General features: G+C 42.6%; 1 protein-coding gene across 1 annotated transcript in view; it reads left to right on the top strand.

Annotated features, from left to right (window-relative positions):
- Window positions 1–20,656, top strand: part of LOC136863317 (neprilysin-11) — a 269,715-nt gene that overhangs the window by 155,362 nt on the left and 93,697 nt on the right. The window contains exons 8-11 of the mRNA XM_067139702.2: window positions 2,979–3,181; window positions 3,257–3,472; window positions 12,242–12,352; window positions 18,195–18,339. Coding sequence (XP_066995803.1) covers window positions 2,979–3,181; window positions 3,257–3,472; window positions 12,242–12,352; window positions 18,195–18,339 — 675 coding nt within the window. The remainder of the gene's footprint in view (window positions 1–2,978; window positions 3,182–3,256; window positions 3,473–12,241; window positions 12,353–18,194; window positions 18,340–20,656) is intronic.

Genomic DNA, 20,656 nt, shown 5'->3' with positions numbered 1-20,656 from the left:
TTAGGAATAAGTTGGAACCTCCCTCATACTTATAGAGAAATGATCAAAAGCATAAAATTATGGCCAGAAACCAGCATACGGACGTAGGCAAGTTTTCTTTCGTAAACAGGACCATAAGGGATTGGAATAAATTACCTGAACCAGTCTTTGATAGATTCCCTCCCGGTATCGAGTCATTTAAAAAGATCATTAGTGCTTGTGTAAAGTGAAAAGTAAAAGTTTTAAATTACGGACACTGAATTTGTGATTTTCTGCTTGGTTTAGATTGTGAAACTAGTCGTTTTTCTTGTAGCATTCTCTTTCCAGGGAATTGCTTCTTGTATTCACGTTGTTTTAGTTGCTGTTGTTGTTGTTGTTGTTGTTGGGTAATTACCTAAGTTTTTATGTTCACTTTATTAACACTTGTAATGTTAAGCTAGTAGTAATCTCAACCTATAGTAATGTAAGCTGTAGTGTTAAGAACTGGGAAATACTTGTTGTGTGTGAATTCGTATATGATGATGCTGAATTTAGAATGTTAAACTAATAGTATTTATTGTAATATTTTCTTTCCATGGAATTGCTTGTTGTACTCTTGTTGTACTCTTGTTGTTTGTTTGTTCGTTCGTTCGTTCGTTCGTTTGTTTGTTTGTTTGTTTGTTTGTTTGTTTGTTTGTTTGTTTGTTTGTTTGTTTGTTTGTTTGTTTGTTGGGTAATTATGTTAACTTTATTGTTACACTACTGTAAGTGACCATTGCCACCGGGATACTTCCTATTTGCGAAGTATTTTAGTAATAATAATAATTCCAATAAGACCGAGGAAAATGGAAAGAATTCAGGAATTAAAGGAAGGGAACAGCCAAGATCATAAGATCCAAGGAGAGAAAATGTGACATAAATAGGGTGGAAAATGTGGAAGAAGAGTTTAGGAAGAACAACACCAGGGAGTTCTCCAGAAACTACAGGAATATCAACCACCAAGTCTTTGCTTCAAGCGAAGAGATGGAAGTATAATGTATTTACTAACAATAAAGAAAACTGCCAGCTCTTGGCAGGCCATTTCATAGCGCTGCTAACCTTGGTAGAACTTCTGGAAAGACTAGATTCCCGGAAACAAATCCATGACTACCCAGATTCTAAACCACCAAGCCTTGATGAGATCAAGCAGATGATCAAGAAGCCAAAACAGAAAATAGCACCAGATGAAGAAGGCACTATGACAGATATGTTGAATATCGGAGGAGAAATCACTGCACACGCCTTATAGAAAGCTAAAAATATCCCGAATGACTGGAAATGTGTGCTCATACACCCGCTTCATAAGAAAGGTAACCGAACGGACCCAAATACCTGCAGAGGTATCCCTCTACTTCTGGTCGCCTATAAGATACTCTCTAAAGCTCGCTGAACAGAGTTCAAGGAAAAGCTGATCGCCTCATTGGAGAATACCAAGCTGGCTTCCGAAAGAGGAGGTCGTGGGCTGTGAAGAATAGAGATAAGGAGTCAGAACTCCATGATCATGTTCATTGACTTCAAGAAGCATACGACTCCACTGATAGACAGTGTGTTAGACAAGTTTGGAAGTGAAAAGGAAACGAGTGAAATCATAAAATTAACACTAGCGGACACCATCTCGAAAGTTACGTTTTTAGGAGGAATCTCTGCTCCGTTTGAAATAACTACAGGGGTCAGACAAGGAGATTGATTATCCCCGATCCTTTTCAACATCTTACTGGAGAAAATAATGAAAACCTGGGAAGAAGCTCTGAAATTGGAAGGAATAAGTCGAATACACCTAGAAATCAAGATGACCTTGCTATCTTAGCCAAAAACCGGGGAGACGCTCAAAAGATGCTGGAGAGCCTGCATGCAATCGCCGAAACGCCGCTTATGAAAAGATGGAATATATGGAGTGCGAGCACCAAACGGAGAGGTAAACTGAGGTAAAAGTCGGGAAGATTAAAAGGTCGGAGAAGTTCAAACTCCTGAGTGAATGGTTCTAACCCAACGGACAGGATAAAGAGGCAAGCAAGGCAAGAGCCAGAAAATTAGATCTGACCTACAAGATAACACAGACCAGGTACAACAAACGCGCAATATCCTACAAGGCCAAAATCAGACATTATAACTCGGTAAGAAAACCGGGAGGATTGTACGCTTCAGAATGCCTTATTTTAAATAAAAAAGGGGAGCTGCAAGAACTGGAGAAGAAGAAAAGGACAATTCTGAGGAAAATTCTGGGACCTCAGAAGTGTGTTGATGGGGCCTGGCAGAAAAGGAGAAATGAGGAGCTTTACAAATACACGGACATAATGTGGAAACGAAGGCTGAAATTTTACGGACACCTAGTAAGACTAGATGACAAACGACTGGCCAGATACATCATGGGATTAAAGGCCACCGTCAAGTGGGTAGAAGAGGTCTAGAGGGATGCCGAAGTAGTTGTAATTACACTAGACATGATCCGAAACAGAAGAGAGTTGAGAAGAAATCTCGACGGTTTAAAATCTTTTGAACAGAAACCACTAGAAAGGAGACCCAAACGGATAATTTCCGAAGAGCCGAGAAAGATAAGAAGTGAAACAATGAAGATGTTCTCGGAAGAGAAGAGAAGGAAGGCCAAGAAGCGAAGCATATATGACCAAATTCGAAAGAAAAATATTATTTTAGTTATTGTAGTTATTGTTTGGGTGTCTGTGATAGCGTGTGGTCTTATTATCGAGGGATTTCCCTGAAACAGGACTCATTGACGATACTGATGAAACTGAAAAAGCCAATTAATTCCCAAATGGAGTGTTAGAGAGCAAGCTAATACGAATTCATAAATGAAAAGATACCAAATGCTTTCAGATTCCATGGAACGAAGGAGAGTATCACAATTTAGTTTTTCATACACTTCAAAAGGAAATTTTAAATGTTGTGCCCTTTTTCCAGTTATTTCATGATTTTGATGAGTCTTCTAAAATTAAAGTTCGATTGTGGATATTGTTGATGTGCAGAACGCCTAGAGGCCCTCAGCGTGCAGCCCATGCTCGAAGTGATGGAGAAGCTGGATATCCCTGCTGATGGCACTCAGGTCCATCAAGATCCAATCAACTGGGTACGTTTGTTGGCTCGAACACACCGGTCTCTGGGACTCAACGTACTGTTCGGCTTCTGGGTGAGCCAAGATGTCCGGAATACCAGCCGCAATCTTATGGTGGTGAGTACTACGCACTGAGATCCGCAACAGTCGTACTTTGAATATCAATTTAAAACATGGAGATTACTTTTACAGGTGGATCAGATCCAGCCGGGTATCAGCGAGAAGTACTTATTGGATCCTGAACGGTTCGCTCCTGAGCTTAAGGAATATCGACTCTACATTCGAGATATGGTCCACGTGTACCGTCGCCATCTGAACGCAGGAGATGGAAATACTGATGATGAAGAAGACGTTCTGGCAGACAAATTTTCTGATGATATCTTAGATTTCAGCACCAAACTGGCGAAAGTGAGTAATAAATTGTTAAAATTCCTGTTTCCATAAGGTCCCACAGAGTTGTAAATTTGCTTCTATGGAATGTAATACCATTAATTTTCTGTCTAATTCTAGGCGCACTTTTGAAACAGGAGGAGCAAAAGGCTTAAATGCTTTGTCTAAAATTTCAGATTCATTACTTGGCGTTAAACTCGCAATCTAATAATGTATTTCAGTCGGTCAGCACGAGAAAAAGCTGGGTACGTAAGTTGTGAATTCCCATAGATCCCATTTTCCTTTTTACACAGCATGCAGTCTTGCAATTGTGTCTACCTTTCCCCGCGGCGTCGAAATCCTATTTTTGTTAGTGTTGCAACTAGACTGGACTGACGGTCTTGCACTTTTGGCCCCTTGAAACAATCAATAATCATCATCATCATCGTCATCATCATCATCATCATCATCGTCGTCATCCGAATTAATTTGCGTGGGTTACAAAATAGAAATACTCATTGTGTAGAAATGAAGCAGAAGGTAAAGGTGATGCATTTCTTCGCTCATTCTTAATCTGTTTACCCTCCAGGGTTGGTTTTTCCCTCGGACTCAGCGAGGGATCCCATCTCTACCGCCTCAAGGGCAGTGTCCTAGAGCGTGAGACCTTGGGTCAGGTAGATACAACTGGAGAGAAGGAACAGAACATCGCCCAGGCGGCCTCACATGCTATGCTGAGCATGGGCCATGTGAAGGGAAGCGAAGATCAGAAAGGACAGACAAGGAAGAGGGAAAGAAGCGGCCGTGGCCTTCAGTTAGGTACTATCCCGGCATCTGCCTTGAGGTGGAGTGGAAAACAACGGGAAACCACTTAGAGGGTAGCTGAGGTGTGAATCGAGCCCCCCGTCAACTCAAGTTGACCTCCGGAGGCTGTGTGGACCCCGTTCCAGCCCTCGTACCATTTTCCAAATTTCGTGGCAGAGCTGGGAATTGAACACGGGCCTCCGCGGGTGGCAGCTAATCACACTAACCACTACACCACAGAGGTGCAGAGGTGACGCATTGCTAACTGAAAATAAACCAAAATGAAAAAGATCATCATCATAAGGATTGTCCTCCGAGTGATGTCTGAAGAGATCAGCTCTATGAGGACAATACAAGCACATCAGAAGGTGGTGGTTATTTCTCGTTCTTTTCTCAATGTTGGTCGAGCTGTTGTATACTCGACCGCACACAATTTGGCCACTAACTCGTCACATTACAGATCCGCCAATCAAGGTAAACCTGCTTAGTATTGATCATGAAATGGAAGACATCACTGAGATCCGATTTCTGGATCGACGCATGACACATAAATAACAAATAGTGCAGGAAATTTTTCTAGAAGTTCATCTTTCCGATAAACACCTTAATGACACGTCTCATCACTAAGTAGGGTGTAATGTTCATTTGCTAGAGGCGCCGTATTTGGGCGTTAGGTTACAAACTGCAGGGGGTTTGAATCCACCCAGCGCTCGCTACCCGTTATATTTTTGCTAACTAGTACAAGATGTAAGACAGTGGCATTTTGGAATACACTAACAATATTAACGGGTAAGAATTACCATAATTATATTATTTCATTTCTATGTATATCAGCATGTACGATAGTATTTGGTCCGATAATGTCTTAGGTGAGAAGGCAAGCATAGGGAGAAGGCGCATTATTTCTTTTATTTTTTGTTATTACCAAGTGCTTAATTAGACAATATTTTATGGGTTAATGCACAACACATGTTAGTTTCCTGTTACATTAAGCATTAGTGAGATAATGAACGCTGTAGCATTACAATATAAGTATTCCGATTTATCTATTGGCTGGCCAGTGAATTAAATTAATAGCTTAACCTGTAAGACGATTGGATACTGTCAGATACTCTATCTGACGTTTGATGTTTGAATCCAAGTCACTACCGTTCTTCGTGTGGTCAACGTTATTAGACTTATTACGTTTGGAATTACTAGCCATCACACGATGCCGCAGAGGAGTTGGCTAACTGACTACTAATGGATTAAGAAGATCCCATCGCAGTGAGTTGACCACTACAGACGATATATTTTTCAGCACCTGGAACATATAATGTATGCTCATATGGAATCCGAACCACACCGCGAGCTCGTCTAGTAACTCGCATACCACTTGATGTCTGTGAGAACTAAGCGTTTACCGAGCTCGCTAGCTGCAGTCGCTTGAGTGCGGCCACTATCCAGTATTCGGGAGATAGTAGGTTCGAATCCCACTGTCGGCAGCCCTGAAAATGGTTTTCCGTGGTTTCCCATTTTCACACCAGGCAAATGCTGGTGCTGTACCTTAATTAAGGCCACGGCCGCTTCCTTCCCACTCCTAGCCCTTCCCTACCCCATCGTCGCCATAAGACCTGTCTGTGTCGGTGCGACGTAAAGCAACTGGCGTGATGAGAACTAAGCGTTTACATGTAGAAAGTTTGAAATGGAGCCTGGCTGCTGTTTTCATAAACTGTTCTGTTTCTGCGATCAAATCATATGGCACCTTCAGTGTTCCACAAGTTTTGAAAACATCATGATATTCTTCTTTCTTCAAAATCGTGTTCAGTTTTTCAGAACATTCTCTATCGCACCAAACACTTTATCTGAAGACAAGAACGGGAAGCTTGTAAGTGTGCATTTAGCAAGGAACTTTCAGTACATCGTTAAGATGTTGGCATTTTTATTATGTCCTGCACAACCATTTGCCATAGAACGAATTGAATCATACCCAGAGAGAGCTGCTGAATATATCTCATTATATACAATAAGAAGCAACCTTCTCAGAGGATTTCTTTGCTTTTTCTTCTGTCCAATAATAACAACGGTGACAGTACTATGATTCAGGAACTCGGCTGAAAAACCTTTGGGCACAGGAAGATTGTAACAGTAGATCAGCCTAGAGTAGTAGGCACTGTGGTCGGTCACTCTGGAAAGAACATGATTCTTCTGGCAATCAAAGCATAAGAGAAAACAACTTAGTGGCTTTTCATGCACATTTTGGAGAAAGGCTCGGGCCTGTCTCTTATGTAATTCCAATTCCATTTTTAGGGTTGCTTTCTCCGTTTCACTCCTCTCCATTTGGATGTGGTTCTGCAATTCGATCCATGTGCTGCACTCATCCATACTAGGGCAAGAGAAACCAATGATGAATATTTAGGAAAATATCTTCTTATAAATGAACTAGAGTGATTCGTCTTTACCATCACTGAACATTTTCCAAAGTTTAAGAATATTCAGTTCTGATGGTAGATCAACATGAGATGAATGTTTTCTGCAATAACGTGACTCGGTAGCTTTAAAACCACATCGTGTGTACCTCGGTCCAGGCCGTTGGTTTCACTCAAGGAAGACGGGCACACCCAGCAAAAACAGAGAATGGTGACGCTGGGGGCTGTGACAGAGTGTATCGCGCGGACGTATGTTCCATGAAGAATTTAACATACACTACCCAAAACGGAAACAGCAACACTGTGTAAGGATATAACTGCAAAGCTGCAATTGAATGTACAGGACGGGTTTGTGCAATGCAGTGACCACCTCAAGCTGCAATACTTTCATCAATGTTTCAAAAAGTCATAGCTTCGTCGGGAATTGTGGTTCAGGTTTCAGATTTGTTCACTTGACTACCCATCATGTCCCACAAATGTCTAACTAAGGTGTGATGTCCTGGAGATGTATGCAGGGTAGCACCATGTTTAAACATTAACTGTAACCTCTGGATTGAGTACCCCGTCATCATCTTGCTCTCAACAACCACCAGCTTCCCAGACCATAATGCCTTGTGCCCTCTCCGTAGTACGTGGTCGGACGAGGTTTCAGCTAACATAAGCATGTGTTATCTCTAAAGACGACGGTACGCCTCTCTTTGCGACAGTAGGATAACCATACACGTGAGAACTGATCACATCGTACAGTTCTACAGCAGTTCCCGTGGAGGTGGGGAGTACCGTACAAAGAACTATGTGGCACCTCCCTTATCTCTAACAACTTCTTGGTGTTACAGGTTCCATTTTGAGTGTATGTCTATCCCATAGCCCGTTTGATGATCCGGGGTCGTGAATAAAGGTTGTACTTTGATTGTATTAAATTTACCGAGCTCGATAGCTGCAGTCGCTTAAGTGCGGCCAGTATCCAGTATTCGGGAGATAGTAGGTTCGAACCCCACTGTCGGCAGCCCTGAAAATGGTTTTCCGTGGTTTCCCCATTTTCACACCAGGCAAATGCTGGGGCTGTACCTTAATTAAGGCCACGGCCTCTTTCTTCCCACTCCTAGCCCTTTCCTGTTCCATCGTCGCCATAAGACCTATCTGTGTCGGTGCGACGTAAAGCAACTAGCAAAAAAATGTATTAAATTAAATATACACTGGCGGAAAGAAATATCCAGACACAAAGAAGGGGTTGTGCTAGATTAACGAACGTTGATAGGCGTATTTATACATCTGAAAGATGACGTTGATTCAAATTTTCCACAAATCGCATTAACATGGGGCTAGTAGCAGCCCTATGACATTGGTCATCAGGTTTACTTTAAATACGGGCTGTATTGTGCGAGAGTGTTAGTTACCTCTGAGATTGGACGGAGTGACTGTGAGTGGGTCAATAATGCCTATACGACGACGAAGAGGCCGGGATCAACAGCTCACTGCGGTTGAACGAGGCCGTATAATAGGGCTACGTGAAGGTGGATTTTCCTTCCGCGCTATTGCAGAACGACTTGGTAATAATGTCTCCACTGTGCATATGTGCAGGCACCAGTGATCAAGAGAAGGTACGCTCACAAGAAGACCAGGCTCCGGACGTCCCCGTAGCACCATCGAGAGGGAGAAACGCCGTATCCGGCTGCAGCGGACTTCTCTCCAGCAGCAATTCGAGCGGCAGTTGGCACCACAGTTACGCAATGAATGGTTCGAAATCTGTTACTTGAAGAACAGTTCCGAGCCAGATGCCCTGCGGTGTGCATTCCACTTACCCCAAATCACCACCACCTGCGACTTCAGTGGTGTCAAGCGAGAGCTTATTGGAGGATGGAGTGGAGATCCCTTGAGTTTTCCAATGAAAGCCGGCTCCACCTTGGTGCCGGTGATGGCCCTGTGTTGGTTAGAAGGAGGCCGGGTGAGCGCCTGTATTCAACCTGTCTGCGGCGTGAACACACGGGACCTACACCGGGAATTCTGGTCTGGAGAGCAATTTCCTTTGACAGCAGGAGCACTCTCGTTATTATCCCACGCACCCTGACTGCAGAAGTGTACGTCCGTCTGGTGATTCGACCTGTTATGCTGCCATTCATGAACTGCAATCCCGGGGGTGTTTTCCCACAGGATAATGCACGCCCCCATGCCGCTGTTGTAACCCAACGTGCTCTACAGAGTGTCGACATGTTACCTTGGCTTGCTCGATTCCCCGATTGTCCCCAATTGAGCACATATGGGATATCATTCGATGACAACTCCAGCGTCTTCCACAACCGGCATTAACCGTCCCTGTATTGACCGACCAAGTGCATCAGGCATGGAACTCCATCCCACAAGCTGACATCCGTCACCTGTACGACACAACGCATGCACGTTTGCATGCCTGCATTCAACAGTCAGGAGATTACACCGGTTATTAATGGACCAGCATGGCACATTTGCGTTGGCTTTTCTCGCGTGGATATTAACCTGTAATCTTGTACCTTTAATCAATTAAATATGTTACCTCGACAAATATATTGCCAAAATTCCCGTATTGTACATTCCTTATTTCATGGTGTTTGGATATTTCTTTTCGCCAGTGTAATTCACGACAGTGGTAGCCATTAGAGGTGACATCGTCAGGACACGGCCGTACAACCATTGACGAATTTTCTGCCATTTCTCCTGCATAGATGCAACTTTCCCATTGTTTTTGCTCACGTATTCATGGAAAGAAATCACAGAAGGTTAACATGACATGGACTGCCCTAAGTTGCGGGTCGTCCTCCGACCAGACGTATCCCCCAAGCTAGGGCTGAGTCTGAACAGATCGCAGCGTGGCAACTGCTCTACAGAGTACAACACCCCACCCGGTACCTAAGTCGTTTACAGAACATTCCAAGTCCCGACATCGAGCAGAGGTATACCCATGATCACCCGCTAGGAGCAGGTGGGCGGAAGGGGTAAATCCCGACACGACCGCACGAGTTGCTCCATTCGGCAAAGTCACAGGGCACGCCCCACTGACGAGACGCACCTAGTAAAGTCAGAATGTTTGGAGCCTTTCGACTCACGGGACTCCCGAGAGATATCGTTGCCAACATTGGCTAGAAGGAATTCGGCCTTAGAGGCCTTCAGGCTTAATCCTACGGATGGTAGGTTCGCACCACCAGCCGCTCGACAGAGTGCGTGAACCAAATGTCCGAAACTGCGGTTCCTCTCGTACTGAGCAGCATTAATATCGTAACAACCAGTCATCAGCAGGATAAAGCTAGCCTGTCTCACGACTGCCAAACCCAGCTCAAGTTCCCTATTAGTGGGTGAACAACTCAACGCTCTGCGAATTCTGCTTCGCTATGAATGAAGAGCCGACGTCGAAGGGTCCAAAAGCGACGTCTCTGTGAACACTTGGTCACCGAAAGCCAGTTATCCCTGTGGTAACGTTTCTGACACCTTTTGTTGGAAACTCTCCAAGCCAAAAGGATCGATAGGCCATGCCTTTGCAGTCCCTATGCGTACTGAACATCGACCTTAGATATGAGTGGAGCATCCTTCCACTGTAACCGTGCTGATCGCTTTGTAGTTGTCATTGACCTTGACCTGAATATCTGGACTGGTTTCTAGGAATTCACCCTTTTTAACGTTCAGACCAATATTTTCATCAGTGTTGAACGGCATTTTGACATTTGATGAGGCTAGGGATGCTGAATGACTAAGAAGAGCAACATAGAAATATAGAAATCTAGTTTGTTTTACAGTTTGCTTTACGTCGCAGTGACACATACAGGCCTTGTGGGGACGATGGGACAGCATTAAGAAGGAAGCGACCGTGACATTAATTAAAGTATGGCTCCGCATTCACCCGATGTGAAAATGGGAAACGGCGGGAAAACATCTTCAGGGCTGTCGACAGTGGGGTTCGAACCCACTATCTCCCGAATGCAAACGAATAGTTACGTGACCAAAATCGCGCAACCGCTTGCTCGAATATAGAAATATGTACCAATTTCTATCAGTAAGAGATTGTCTGCTTTGCGTACACTTTCATTTATGCACGGAAGCATGTTATATCATTTTGTTTCTTAAACTGCTTACGTGAAAACTTAAAAGGGAGAACTATAAAGTAGAGAAGCATCGGAGATGTAGCAAGATCTTAACGATACGTTGCTTATTATTGTTAAACAAAATCTCAATATATAGGCTTACGATTTCAGAACTTGAAATTATTTTGAAATACAAAAGGGATGGTTTTCTGTATTATACAGCATGTGGCAAAACAAGGAAAAACTGACACACGCCTAAATATGGGGCATGTTTTCCGGTCAGATGACACACCTGTCTGTGCCCACCCAATGTTCAACACATGTTGTACGAATACGTGTTGACTTATCTTGATGGTCAGAGAATTATTTGTCATCTCTACAGACAAAGAAGTTCCCGGCCACTTCTGCCTGGTATAGGCTGAAAGGCCAAGTCCCTCTCACGAAGTGGAGATTTCGGAGAATTCGAATTCATGTCTTTTATGGTGAACCAAACACGGTGTTATAACCTGAGCTAGGCAGGCCCTAGATTTTCCTATAGCTTTAAATAATGTCAGTAGAATTCTTCCAAACTGGTTGGTAAGACAACCAGCACTCGCCTCTTTTGCTCCTTGCCTTCTCTCACAGGGACTGGAATGCTATATGTTACTCGGTTCGGTTCCTGTCCGGCCGTGTCGGGGATTTTAACCTTCATTGGTGTGTGTGTCTTCTTCAGCATTACCATCCTCACAGACACGCAGGACGACAACCTGCACCACACGCCTGCGACATTTACAGTAAATGTCTTTATTATTATCGTAAGTAAATTTTAATACTTCATAAGTATTAGTCACCTCTTCTATCTGGACAGTTTCCTTGTAACCAACAGTCTTTATTTACTGCTGACTGAATACTTCTGCCTTATCTAAATCCTCGCATACACAATCCCCTTGTTCACTAATGATTCCTGGAATGTCCTTCTTGGAAACTGTTTCTGCCTTAGAGTACCTATATATACCCGTGCATTTTTTACTACAATTTATATGACGACCATCATGTTATCCTTACCCGACTTCTTCGCTAGATTCAATTTCCTAGTAAGTTCCTTCAATTTCTCCTTATAATATAGCGGGTCTTTATCGTTCCTTACCACCTTCAAAGGTACATTCCTTTTTTCACATTCCTCCACAATTGCTTTAAGCCCATCCCACAATCTGTTAACATTCTTATTTGCCGTTTTCCACCGATCATAATTACTTCCTCATGCCTGTCTGATCAGCCATATGATGCTGCCTTTTATGACCTTCCTTTCTATCACATTTATTTTTAACTGGGACAAAAACAGCTTCGTGATCACTAATACCGTCTATTACTTCAGTTTCTCCAAAGAGCTCATCTGGTTTTACTAGAATATTCTTCCCTCTAGTTGGTTCCATCTAGTTCTCATGTATTTATCGACAGCAATCGACACTGAAATTCAGGGAGCCCGTGAAATGGCTCAATATGGGTTATCGATCAAGTGACTTAAAAATTACCCTTTACTTACTGAGAATAATGTACGATTATTTTTTCAGATCATGACCACAGCTGAAGAGCGTCGTGACGCCAGGCGTTTGCTTCACGAACTTCCTGTCACGGAGTTGCAGCGCCTTAGCGACGTGCCTGAGCCAGGACCTATTCCTCCTGTAAGTATTCTTCAAATAAGATCTTTTGCTGGATACGCTGTTCTGCTGTCTACGAGCAACCAAGTAGGTTTCTATTGTTTGACATCAGGAGAGGTTTCCTTCACGTTAAAGAAGACTGCGAGAAACACCAAATAACTGAACAATGTTAGCTGACCTTGACAAGTTCCGACATACACGATCAGATCGCGCAAACACCCAAGGAGTAGTCTGCAGCAAAAAAGGTGCCATTTTTCGAGGATTCTTTTGTTTCAACTGGGGACAATTCTGTCCAGAATAATTGAAAACAGCGTCAGTAGCTCCTTGAGGGAGGCCTAACAGAGAACTGGCCAACCAAATACAAGTGACTGATGTTATGCGAGCAGGGGCCACCAGGTGGCAGCACTGCTCTACGGCTGTTTGCAGTTAGTTGAAAATGTCAAAACCAAAGTAGTGCGGGTTGCTTTGTTTCATGTGAGCGTGTTCACTGTATTTGTTCGTGAACCAGATAGGCCTGCCTCTTACCTCGAGGCCCCGGACTCGATTCCGGGCCAGATCTGACAGCTGGTTCGAGATCCACTCAGCCTATGTAAGGAGCTAACTGACGGTGAGGTAGCGACCCCTTTCTAGAAAGCCACGAACAATGGCCAAATGGAGTCGCTGCGCTGACAACGAGTCACCTTGTAATCAGTACTCTATTGAGCTGAGCAGTGGTCGCTGGGTAGGCCAACACCCATCAGGGCTGTTGTGCCATGCGTCTTTTTAGGTGAACCAACTATTCCAGATGATTCTAGATGTGGCTATTTTACAAAGAAACTCCCTTTCAACAGTGGCCTAAAGTAACTGTCAACTAGTACCGTCTTCAGTCTGGTGAAGCTAATTTATAAAATACCTGAAAAAGACATTTAAAATAGAATAAAATACTGTTTTACAATTTGCTTTACGTTACACGACACTGATAGGTGTTACGGCGACGATAGGATAGAAAAGGGCTAGGAGTGGTAGAGAAGCGGTCGTGGCCTTAATTAAGGAACAGGCGCAGCATTTTCTTGGTGAGAAAATGGGGAAACCTCGAAAAACCACCTTCAGGATTGCCGGCAGTGCGGTACGAACCAGAATTAAAATGAAGTTGTTTCTTTTCTTATTATATGGTAGCCTTTTAGTTTCGACAGGCTGAACAACCTAACAGGCCAGTTATTGGCCCGATTAAACCAGTTACACACTAATCATGGATGCTGTGCTGCCTCGGCATATAAATGGGATTGGAAACCAGCAGCTGACTGCGACAGTGGGAATGACAGTGAGACAATCTGCCACATCGCCTTTGAGTGTCCTCTCAAATGTTACCAAGGCGAGAGACAAGATTTTATTGATGCGACACCTGATGTAGCTGAATAGCTCAATATTTTGGCTGCTGGAACGTGTCCATGATGAACTTATTTCCCGTTTCTTGTTTATTCCCCATTGTTTTGTGCTTTATGTAAGTCATACGCTGAGGAAAATAATCCACTCCGTACTTTGTTATATAGACGTACATACTGTGCACAAAATGGTAAATGCTAGAACCCGCGATCAAAATAATTCGTTGTGAATACTCAATAACGGAAGAACGTAATCAGCTCTTGACCGTCGTTGCTACCAATGCAAAGAATGAAGCTTGCTCTAGAAATTCGTTTAAACCATGGCCTTCTGTGTGGATTTCTAACCGTCCTGGTCTTACTCACCATCAGCCTACTATTTTTCAAAGAGATTTGGGATCTCCAATTATCTAATAAAGGAATTATCTATGGAGAAAATAGGAATAGGAGAGGATGGCCGACAGACCAGGCTTAGAGTGATCTCGAATACAAAGTATGATGGAATAAACTGAACAACGAGGAACTGCACGTTAAGATCGCAATCGAAGTGCTTAGACTCGCAGCCAATTGTATGCTAATAAAGCAGACTCCGTGACAATGTTGCCCATACATATTCAGTGAGTCAGCAGAAAGGACGAGGAAATTAGAATGTCTCAAAGACTCCGGTTCCTCAAATGGAAATAGTAGACTCGTTATTCAGGCACGTGACAGTGCTACAAGGTTCATGTATGAAGTCTAAGAAAGTCAATTGCATTTCGGTGCGATGGTCATTTAAGGTCAAATACGCTCGTTTCAGAGGGCACCGGGTTCGATTCCCGGCCGAGGCCTGCGATTCTAGGTTAATTCCGCTGGCACAATGACTAAGGGATTGAGTTCAAGTTTATACACACTTCATCATCTACACACAACACATCACAGAAACACGCATAGGGTTGTCAACAGCATGAGCATTCGGCCGTATAACAGGGCCAGACCAGAGTGTGACATAGCTCACACCGGTGACCCCACAAATCTTAGGAATAGTCCGTGGAATAATAATAAGAATAGCGATAGTAGTCTAATAATAATCCAGAACTGGAAATTTAAGCCCCGTCTAGTTGACTCCAATGACTCAGGGACTGAGTGCTTTATAACCTTATAAGTCAAGAATTGTGAACAAATGGAAACACAGTAATGAAACTGAAAAACGAATAATACTGTATAGAACAAATTTACACAATACCTTCCTTCTGAATCTTACAGTAAATCTTGAATGAAAAACAAACAAACATGGAAGCATGAAATGGACTTGTAAAAAATGTCAAGATTAAAATGTTCTAGACTTACAGGGCTTCAAGATCTAATAAACAATATTTGACCATTGGACTTAAATTAACCATAAATGCACGGTACATTCATAAACTGACGCAGGTTACCGCTATGTTGAATGATAATGCTCATGACTCACATTTCAGTTACTATTCACTGACTGAGAAACTTAAGAATAAAATATGTTCATACTTTTTCAGAATCTTGGATTTTTCTCGTAATTGATTTAATATACCCAATTATTCAATTACCCGCCAGACTTGCGGTATTTCTACTAGGAATGCTGCCAATTTAATATACAACATTAAAGTACAACGTACCACACACAACATTAAAGTACACATTGTACCACACACAACAATAAAGTACAATGTATCGAACAACGAAATGTAACATATCGGCAGATGTACACAAATTCTGGCTCGTTACAATTTATATTTTCTATGTAGTCAATATTTAAAAAGTCATAAAATACATTTTCATCTACTGTGTCAGTTTTTACAGAGGCAAAATTTTCCTCGAATATGTCACTCGAAAATATAACTTTCCCATACTAGCTGAATGCAGTCCAGAGCACTTTCCGGAAACGCGCCTTCCCATCCTTATCGATATCTTTCCAATAAGTCTCAAGTCATTGTACTGAAAATACCTCATTCACAGCGCTGATGAAATGGCGTATGGCTTTCAGTGCCGGGAGATCCCAGGACGGGTTCTGCTCGCCAGGTGCAGGTCTTTTGATTTGACGCCTGTAGGCGACGTGCGCGTCGTGATGAGGATGATATGATGATGAAGACGACACATACATCCAGCCCCCGTGCCAGGGAAATTAACCAATGATGGTTAAAATTCCCGACCCTGCCGGGAATCGTACCCGGGACCCCTGTGACCAAAGGCCAACATGCTAACCATTTAGCCATGGAGCCGGACATACACAGCATCGATATGCTGGTAGGTAACCAGTCTACACCTACACGTGCTATGCTGAACGGGAGCCTTGTGTTGGGGATGTGAAAATTGGAAGGGCTATACAAGTAAGAGGGGAGGAAGCGGCCGTGGCCTTGCGTTAGGTACCATCCCAGGATTTGCCTGGAGGAGAAGTGGGAAAACACGGAAAACCATTTCGAGAATGGCTGAGGTGCGAATCCTTTCATTACGGAGATAAGAATCGTTGGGGAATCGTAAACAACTTACGTATCCTTCTAATGTTACTGACCAGCAATGCACATCTTACTGGCACGACTATAATATGTTCACATCATCACAGACAATATTGTTACGGAGTTATCCGTGGAAGGCAGGGGTGAAAGAAGGTGCGGGCTGGAATGGGTCTAACTACAAGTCCGAAAAGCGAATTAAAATTTCAAGAAAGGTTATATTTTCAAAAATGCCAAAACTTAACAAGATTTAACAAAGCTTTAGACTTCAACAAATAACAGCAAGTCAACCAATAACCAACAATAAGGTCTAAGACCAGGAAAGTTAAAATTTAGAGGCAATTAAACATATTTTCACTAGGTGAAATTACCATAAGGCAAAATCCAGGTACAAGTATGATTTTCCAAATGAAAGAACAAGTCCAATGTTCGTTACAAGTCCTGGGCTTCAAGCCCCACCTTACATCTTTGAGCTTCAAGCCCAACTTTGCCAAGGTACCCTTTTAACTAAGAGGCAGAAAACCCCATCATACCAAGGAGCGCTTGCTCCTAATTACAATGTTAAGCCTCCTAGAGGCACACAGAGATCAAATTTAGGAAAGAGCAGACCCGCTCCCAATAATTCAAGCCTATCAGAAGGCCATAAACAGACTGTACACTTAACTGCCCTTAAGGCATACTTATAAATAAACAGGGGTAACTAGTACCCAACCTACAGGGCCTTCGCAATGAAGAAAAAACAACAGGGTAAGTTACCGGCCCAAAGTACAGAGAGGACGGGAGGCGTGAACTTGCACTCCTAAATACACATTTTAAAACCTATGTGGCTCTCGGCCAATTACACAGGGGCTAATCCCAAGCTAGGGAGGTGACTCGTATGAGAAAACTTTAATACATTAAGGAAGAGAAGAAACGGTTATGAAAACGTCGTCACCTCAACTTCAAAATGAAGGGGAGCTCGAGAGGGTAAAGCACCCTCTATCCCCGAATTACAGTTCAAGTTATGTGAAGTTTTTACAAGGGTAGAAAAGGCTTACATATTTAAAGATATAGGTCACATATTAAAGATTTCGAACCTTCCCCGAGAGTTAAACTGCTGAGCTAGCAAGAAATACAGATGTTAAAAGGCCATTACCTTGTTGAAGAAGAGCTGCCTGAAGAACTAGGCGCTTCCCGCCCCCTGCTACATATTCACACACTGAGCAAGATGTTATAAGAGTGGCCCGGAGACAAGAAAATCAGCAGTTTTATACCCTCGTGGAAAATTCGAGACCTTTCAGGAATGAGTAGACACACCCACTCAATTTTTATTGGTTGACTAAGAGTTACACATGGAAATTCGAAGAAGAAAGCTATGATTGGAGAAAAATTAATTACAGAAATTACTGATTGGCTAAATTCAAAACAGGCGGAAGGAAAGGATTAATATTGCCAACCCACAAACCACAGAACAAAATTTAGTAAAGACAAAACTTATGAATACAACATTTCTCCAAGAAGGTTCATTCCTTTACACCAGAGTTCGTTATCATAGTTTTTGGTAGAGACATCTGTTGGATAATGTCCACACTTCTTGATCAATGAAAAACAAAAGCAAATCAAAAACACACAGTGACATCTTCTGATAACCAGTAGAGTTAGTTCAGTTGTTAAAGTTCCGGGTTTCTCCAGTAGATAAGTTTCAATTGGCGCAAGATTTGAACTTGCGTCGTAGAGTACAATGTACAAATATAATGACGAAAATACCGGTACAAATATACGAGAGCGGAAAGTGTCATACGAACAGTACAAGGAGTTGGCACATGTAAGGAAACCCGGCCTTGACTAGAGAGGTGCTCAGTTCTACCTTGGAATAAGTAATTTCCGAACTATACTTCCCGCACTCGCATGGACCATTGTTTTCATTGTTACCCACCAGAACGTGAATCCAAGTTCGTCATTATTTGTACAAACACGTGGTGACTCTTTGGGTAGCCGGCGAAAGCCATTTTGTGGCTGACCGTTGTATTCATACATGATGAGATGTACTTGTGTGTTAATTCGTAGATGAACTGGACCGAGTTCTTGGAGACCGTTATGGAAGATACCAACGTCACATTGAACTATAGCACGGACATCGTGGTAGTGATGGACTCGGCGTACTTCCAGAAATTAGCTGCGTTGCTGTCCACCACAGAACCTGCTATTTTAGGTAAGTACTAACAAACTACTTGTATAAAATATGTCCAATGAAGTCGTCTGTGGTTCGAACCCCATGAAAAGTCACGATTTTTTCACTACTACCGCACTACGTCCCACTGGCTACTTGTTATGATTTTCGAAGGTATGTCAACTGCTTGGAACACAAAGGGTGCTTGATCAAATTTCTGGCACAATATATTCCTTCAATATATTTAAGTACTGTGTTTTCCGCACTTGCATGGAGCAGTACTGTCAGGCTGTCATGAGATTGTTCTGTTTGTAATTACGTGGTATGCGCTCTCTCGACTGGCCTGCATCTCGTATTCGAGGACTGAGACAAGTCCATTCAAGTAGAAGGGGACTATTTTGAAAAAGATCGTGTAAGTATTCAAGTAGAGTAATGCACATCTGTAAAAAGAATATTTATCAGTTTCCTTCGATCAGCCGTCGAACATTTCTACCTTTTTCCTGTATTCAAATCAGACAGTTTTAGATCTAGGCTCTTCCAACTGAATAGACATCCCATGGCTGTAGGCCTGCGCATCAACTGCTGATAAATGGCAGAAGCCGATAGAGGAACTCTATATTAATCCAGTGAACTCGATCAAGCCTGGGTTGGTTAATTCCTCTTCCAAGTGTAGATATTTTACATGAGCTGAAAGTAAGAAATTACAATTACCAAATGTTTGAGCCCAACCAGAAAATAAGTTTCAAATGACAAACGAAACTTATCTCGGCTCTCTCCTCGAAGAATGATGGTGATGAGGAAGTATTAAACCAGTAAATTAATGAGATAATAGGCAATAAAGAGTAAGTAATAAGGGATGTGCGGTCGATTTACCTCGGCTTAAATATTCACTTGCCGGTAGGTGTGCGATTAGCGTACGCCCTTTACATTCCTTCACATAATTGGTTTAGCTTTGCTTCAGTATAATGTTCTGGTAGCACATCTTCTAATAAGCAGACCTTACACGATCAATAAAACTGTCAGTACCGAAAAATATTGACAGTAATACTGATCGCGTGTGGACTGGAATGATGGGATGAAGGCCAGTACTGAAGCAGATCCGGATTTCCTGATCTGCGAGTGTCAGTACTGTAGAGTGGTGGGGATACTGACAGTTATACTGACCGTGTGAGTGCGCTTGTCATTATTTCTGTCAGTATCAACGGAGCAGCGGTGGACGACAAATGCATTTCTCACCAGGGTCAAGTAGAGGTGCTTGTGGAACCGTCAAGTAGACCTATTGTAAAAGTTTATCGAGCTATATGAAACGCTGCCAGAATAAACGTACTTAACACAATACTTTACATGTTTCCACAACTGCTGTACTGATGGAAACTGGTGACATTATAGTGAAAAACTTTAAATCTTCAAAATTTATACCAGTTGTAAGATTGTAAGATACCGATAAACAGCACCGCATGTTTGTATTTTGCCTTAATACAAAAGGCTCTAACATTCGTAGTAATTTCGCAAAAGTACCCTCAAGCATTCGGAGATAGTTCTGATGATCTTCTGCTTCGGTATATTGTGTTTCCCTCAACACTTCATATGAGAATAGTCTTCTCTTTTCCTAAGCCAATCTTTAACCCATCGTTTACGTTTAAAACTGCGTTTCGTGCAGTACTAATATGATAGCTACAAAATGCCCGTCTTTTAGGATCCATTTTGATAGAATACCGCAATTGCATGTTATAAATCTCATTCCGTAGTGACGGTTATTGACTTTATTTGTAAAGTGATAATGCCGCAATGGTAAGCTAGTGCACTGGTACTGACCAAAATATTGACAGTAATAATGATCGTGTAAGGTCGCTACAATATTGATGCGTACTGTCAGTATTACTGATCAGTATTACTGACCGTGTAGGGAGTGCAGAGCAAAGAGGATAGAATAGAGTCTTAGCTTTGAGCGAAAACTGGTCTGTCACATGATTTGCTGGCTGGCATGAGGGTGAAAGACAAAATAAAATACGAGTAGTTCGGTGCTTGACTAGCCGGTCACAGCTGGAGTGAATAAAACCCAGTGTGCTTTAACAATAAATGTCTCCCAAATAACGCACACTGTTGAAATAAACATGTCAGTTAGAAATTATATTATTACACATAGTTAAACCACGAATTGTTGGGGACAATATATACACCACTGAGCGGAGTGGGAGAGTGGGTTCGAATTGCACCGTCGGCTATCCTTGGTTTCCCATTTCACTGCCCGGCAAATGCCGGGAAGTTGCATTTCACAGACCACAGCCGATCCCTTCCATGTCCTTACCCAATTTCTTTCACCATAATTCCACCTTCATTAGCTCCTCAACTGAGGTTG

The sequence above is a fragment of the Anabrus simplex genome, chromosome 2 (genome assembly GCF_040414725.1).
Source record: "Anabrus simplex isolate iqAnaSimp1 chromosome 2, ASM4041472v1, whole genome shotgun sequence".
In the NCBI taxonomy this organism is placed as follows: domain Eukaryota; kingdom Metazoa; phylum Arthropoda; class Insecta; order Orthoptera; family Tettigoniidae; genus Anabrus; species Anabrus simplex.
The sequence above is the reverse complement of the archived record's forward strand: the minus strand, read 5'-3'. Positions and strand labels throughout refer to the sequence as shown.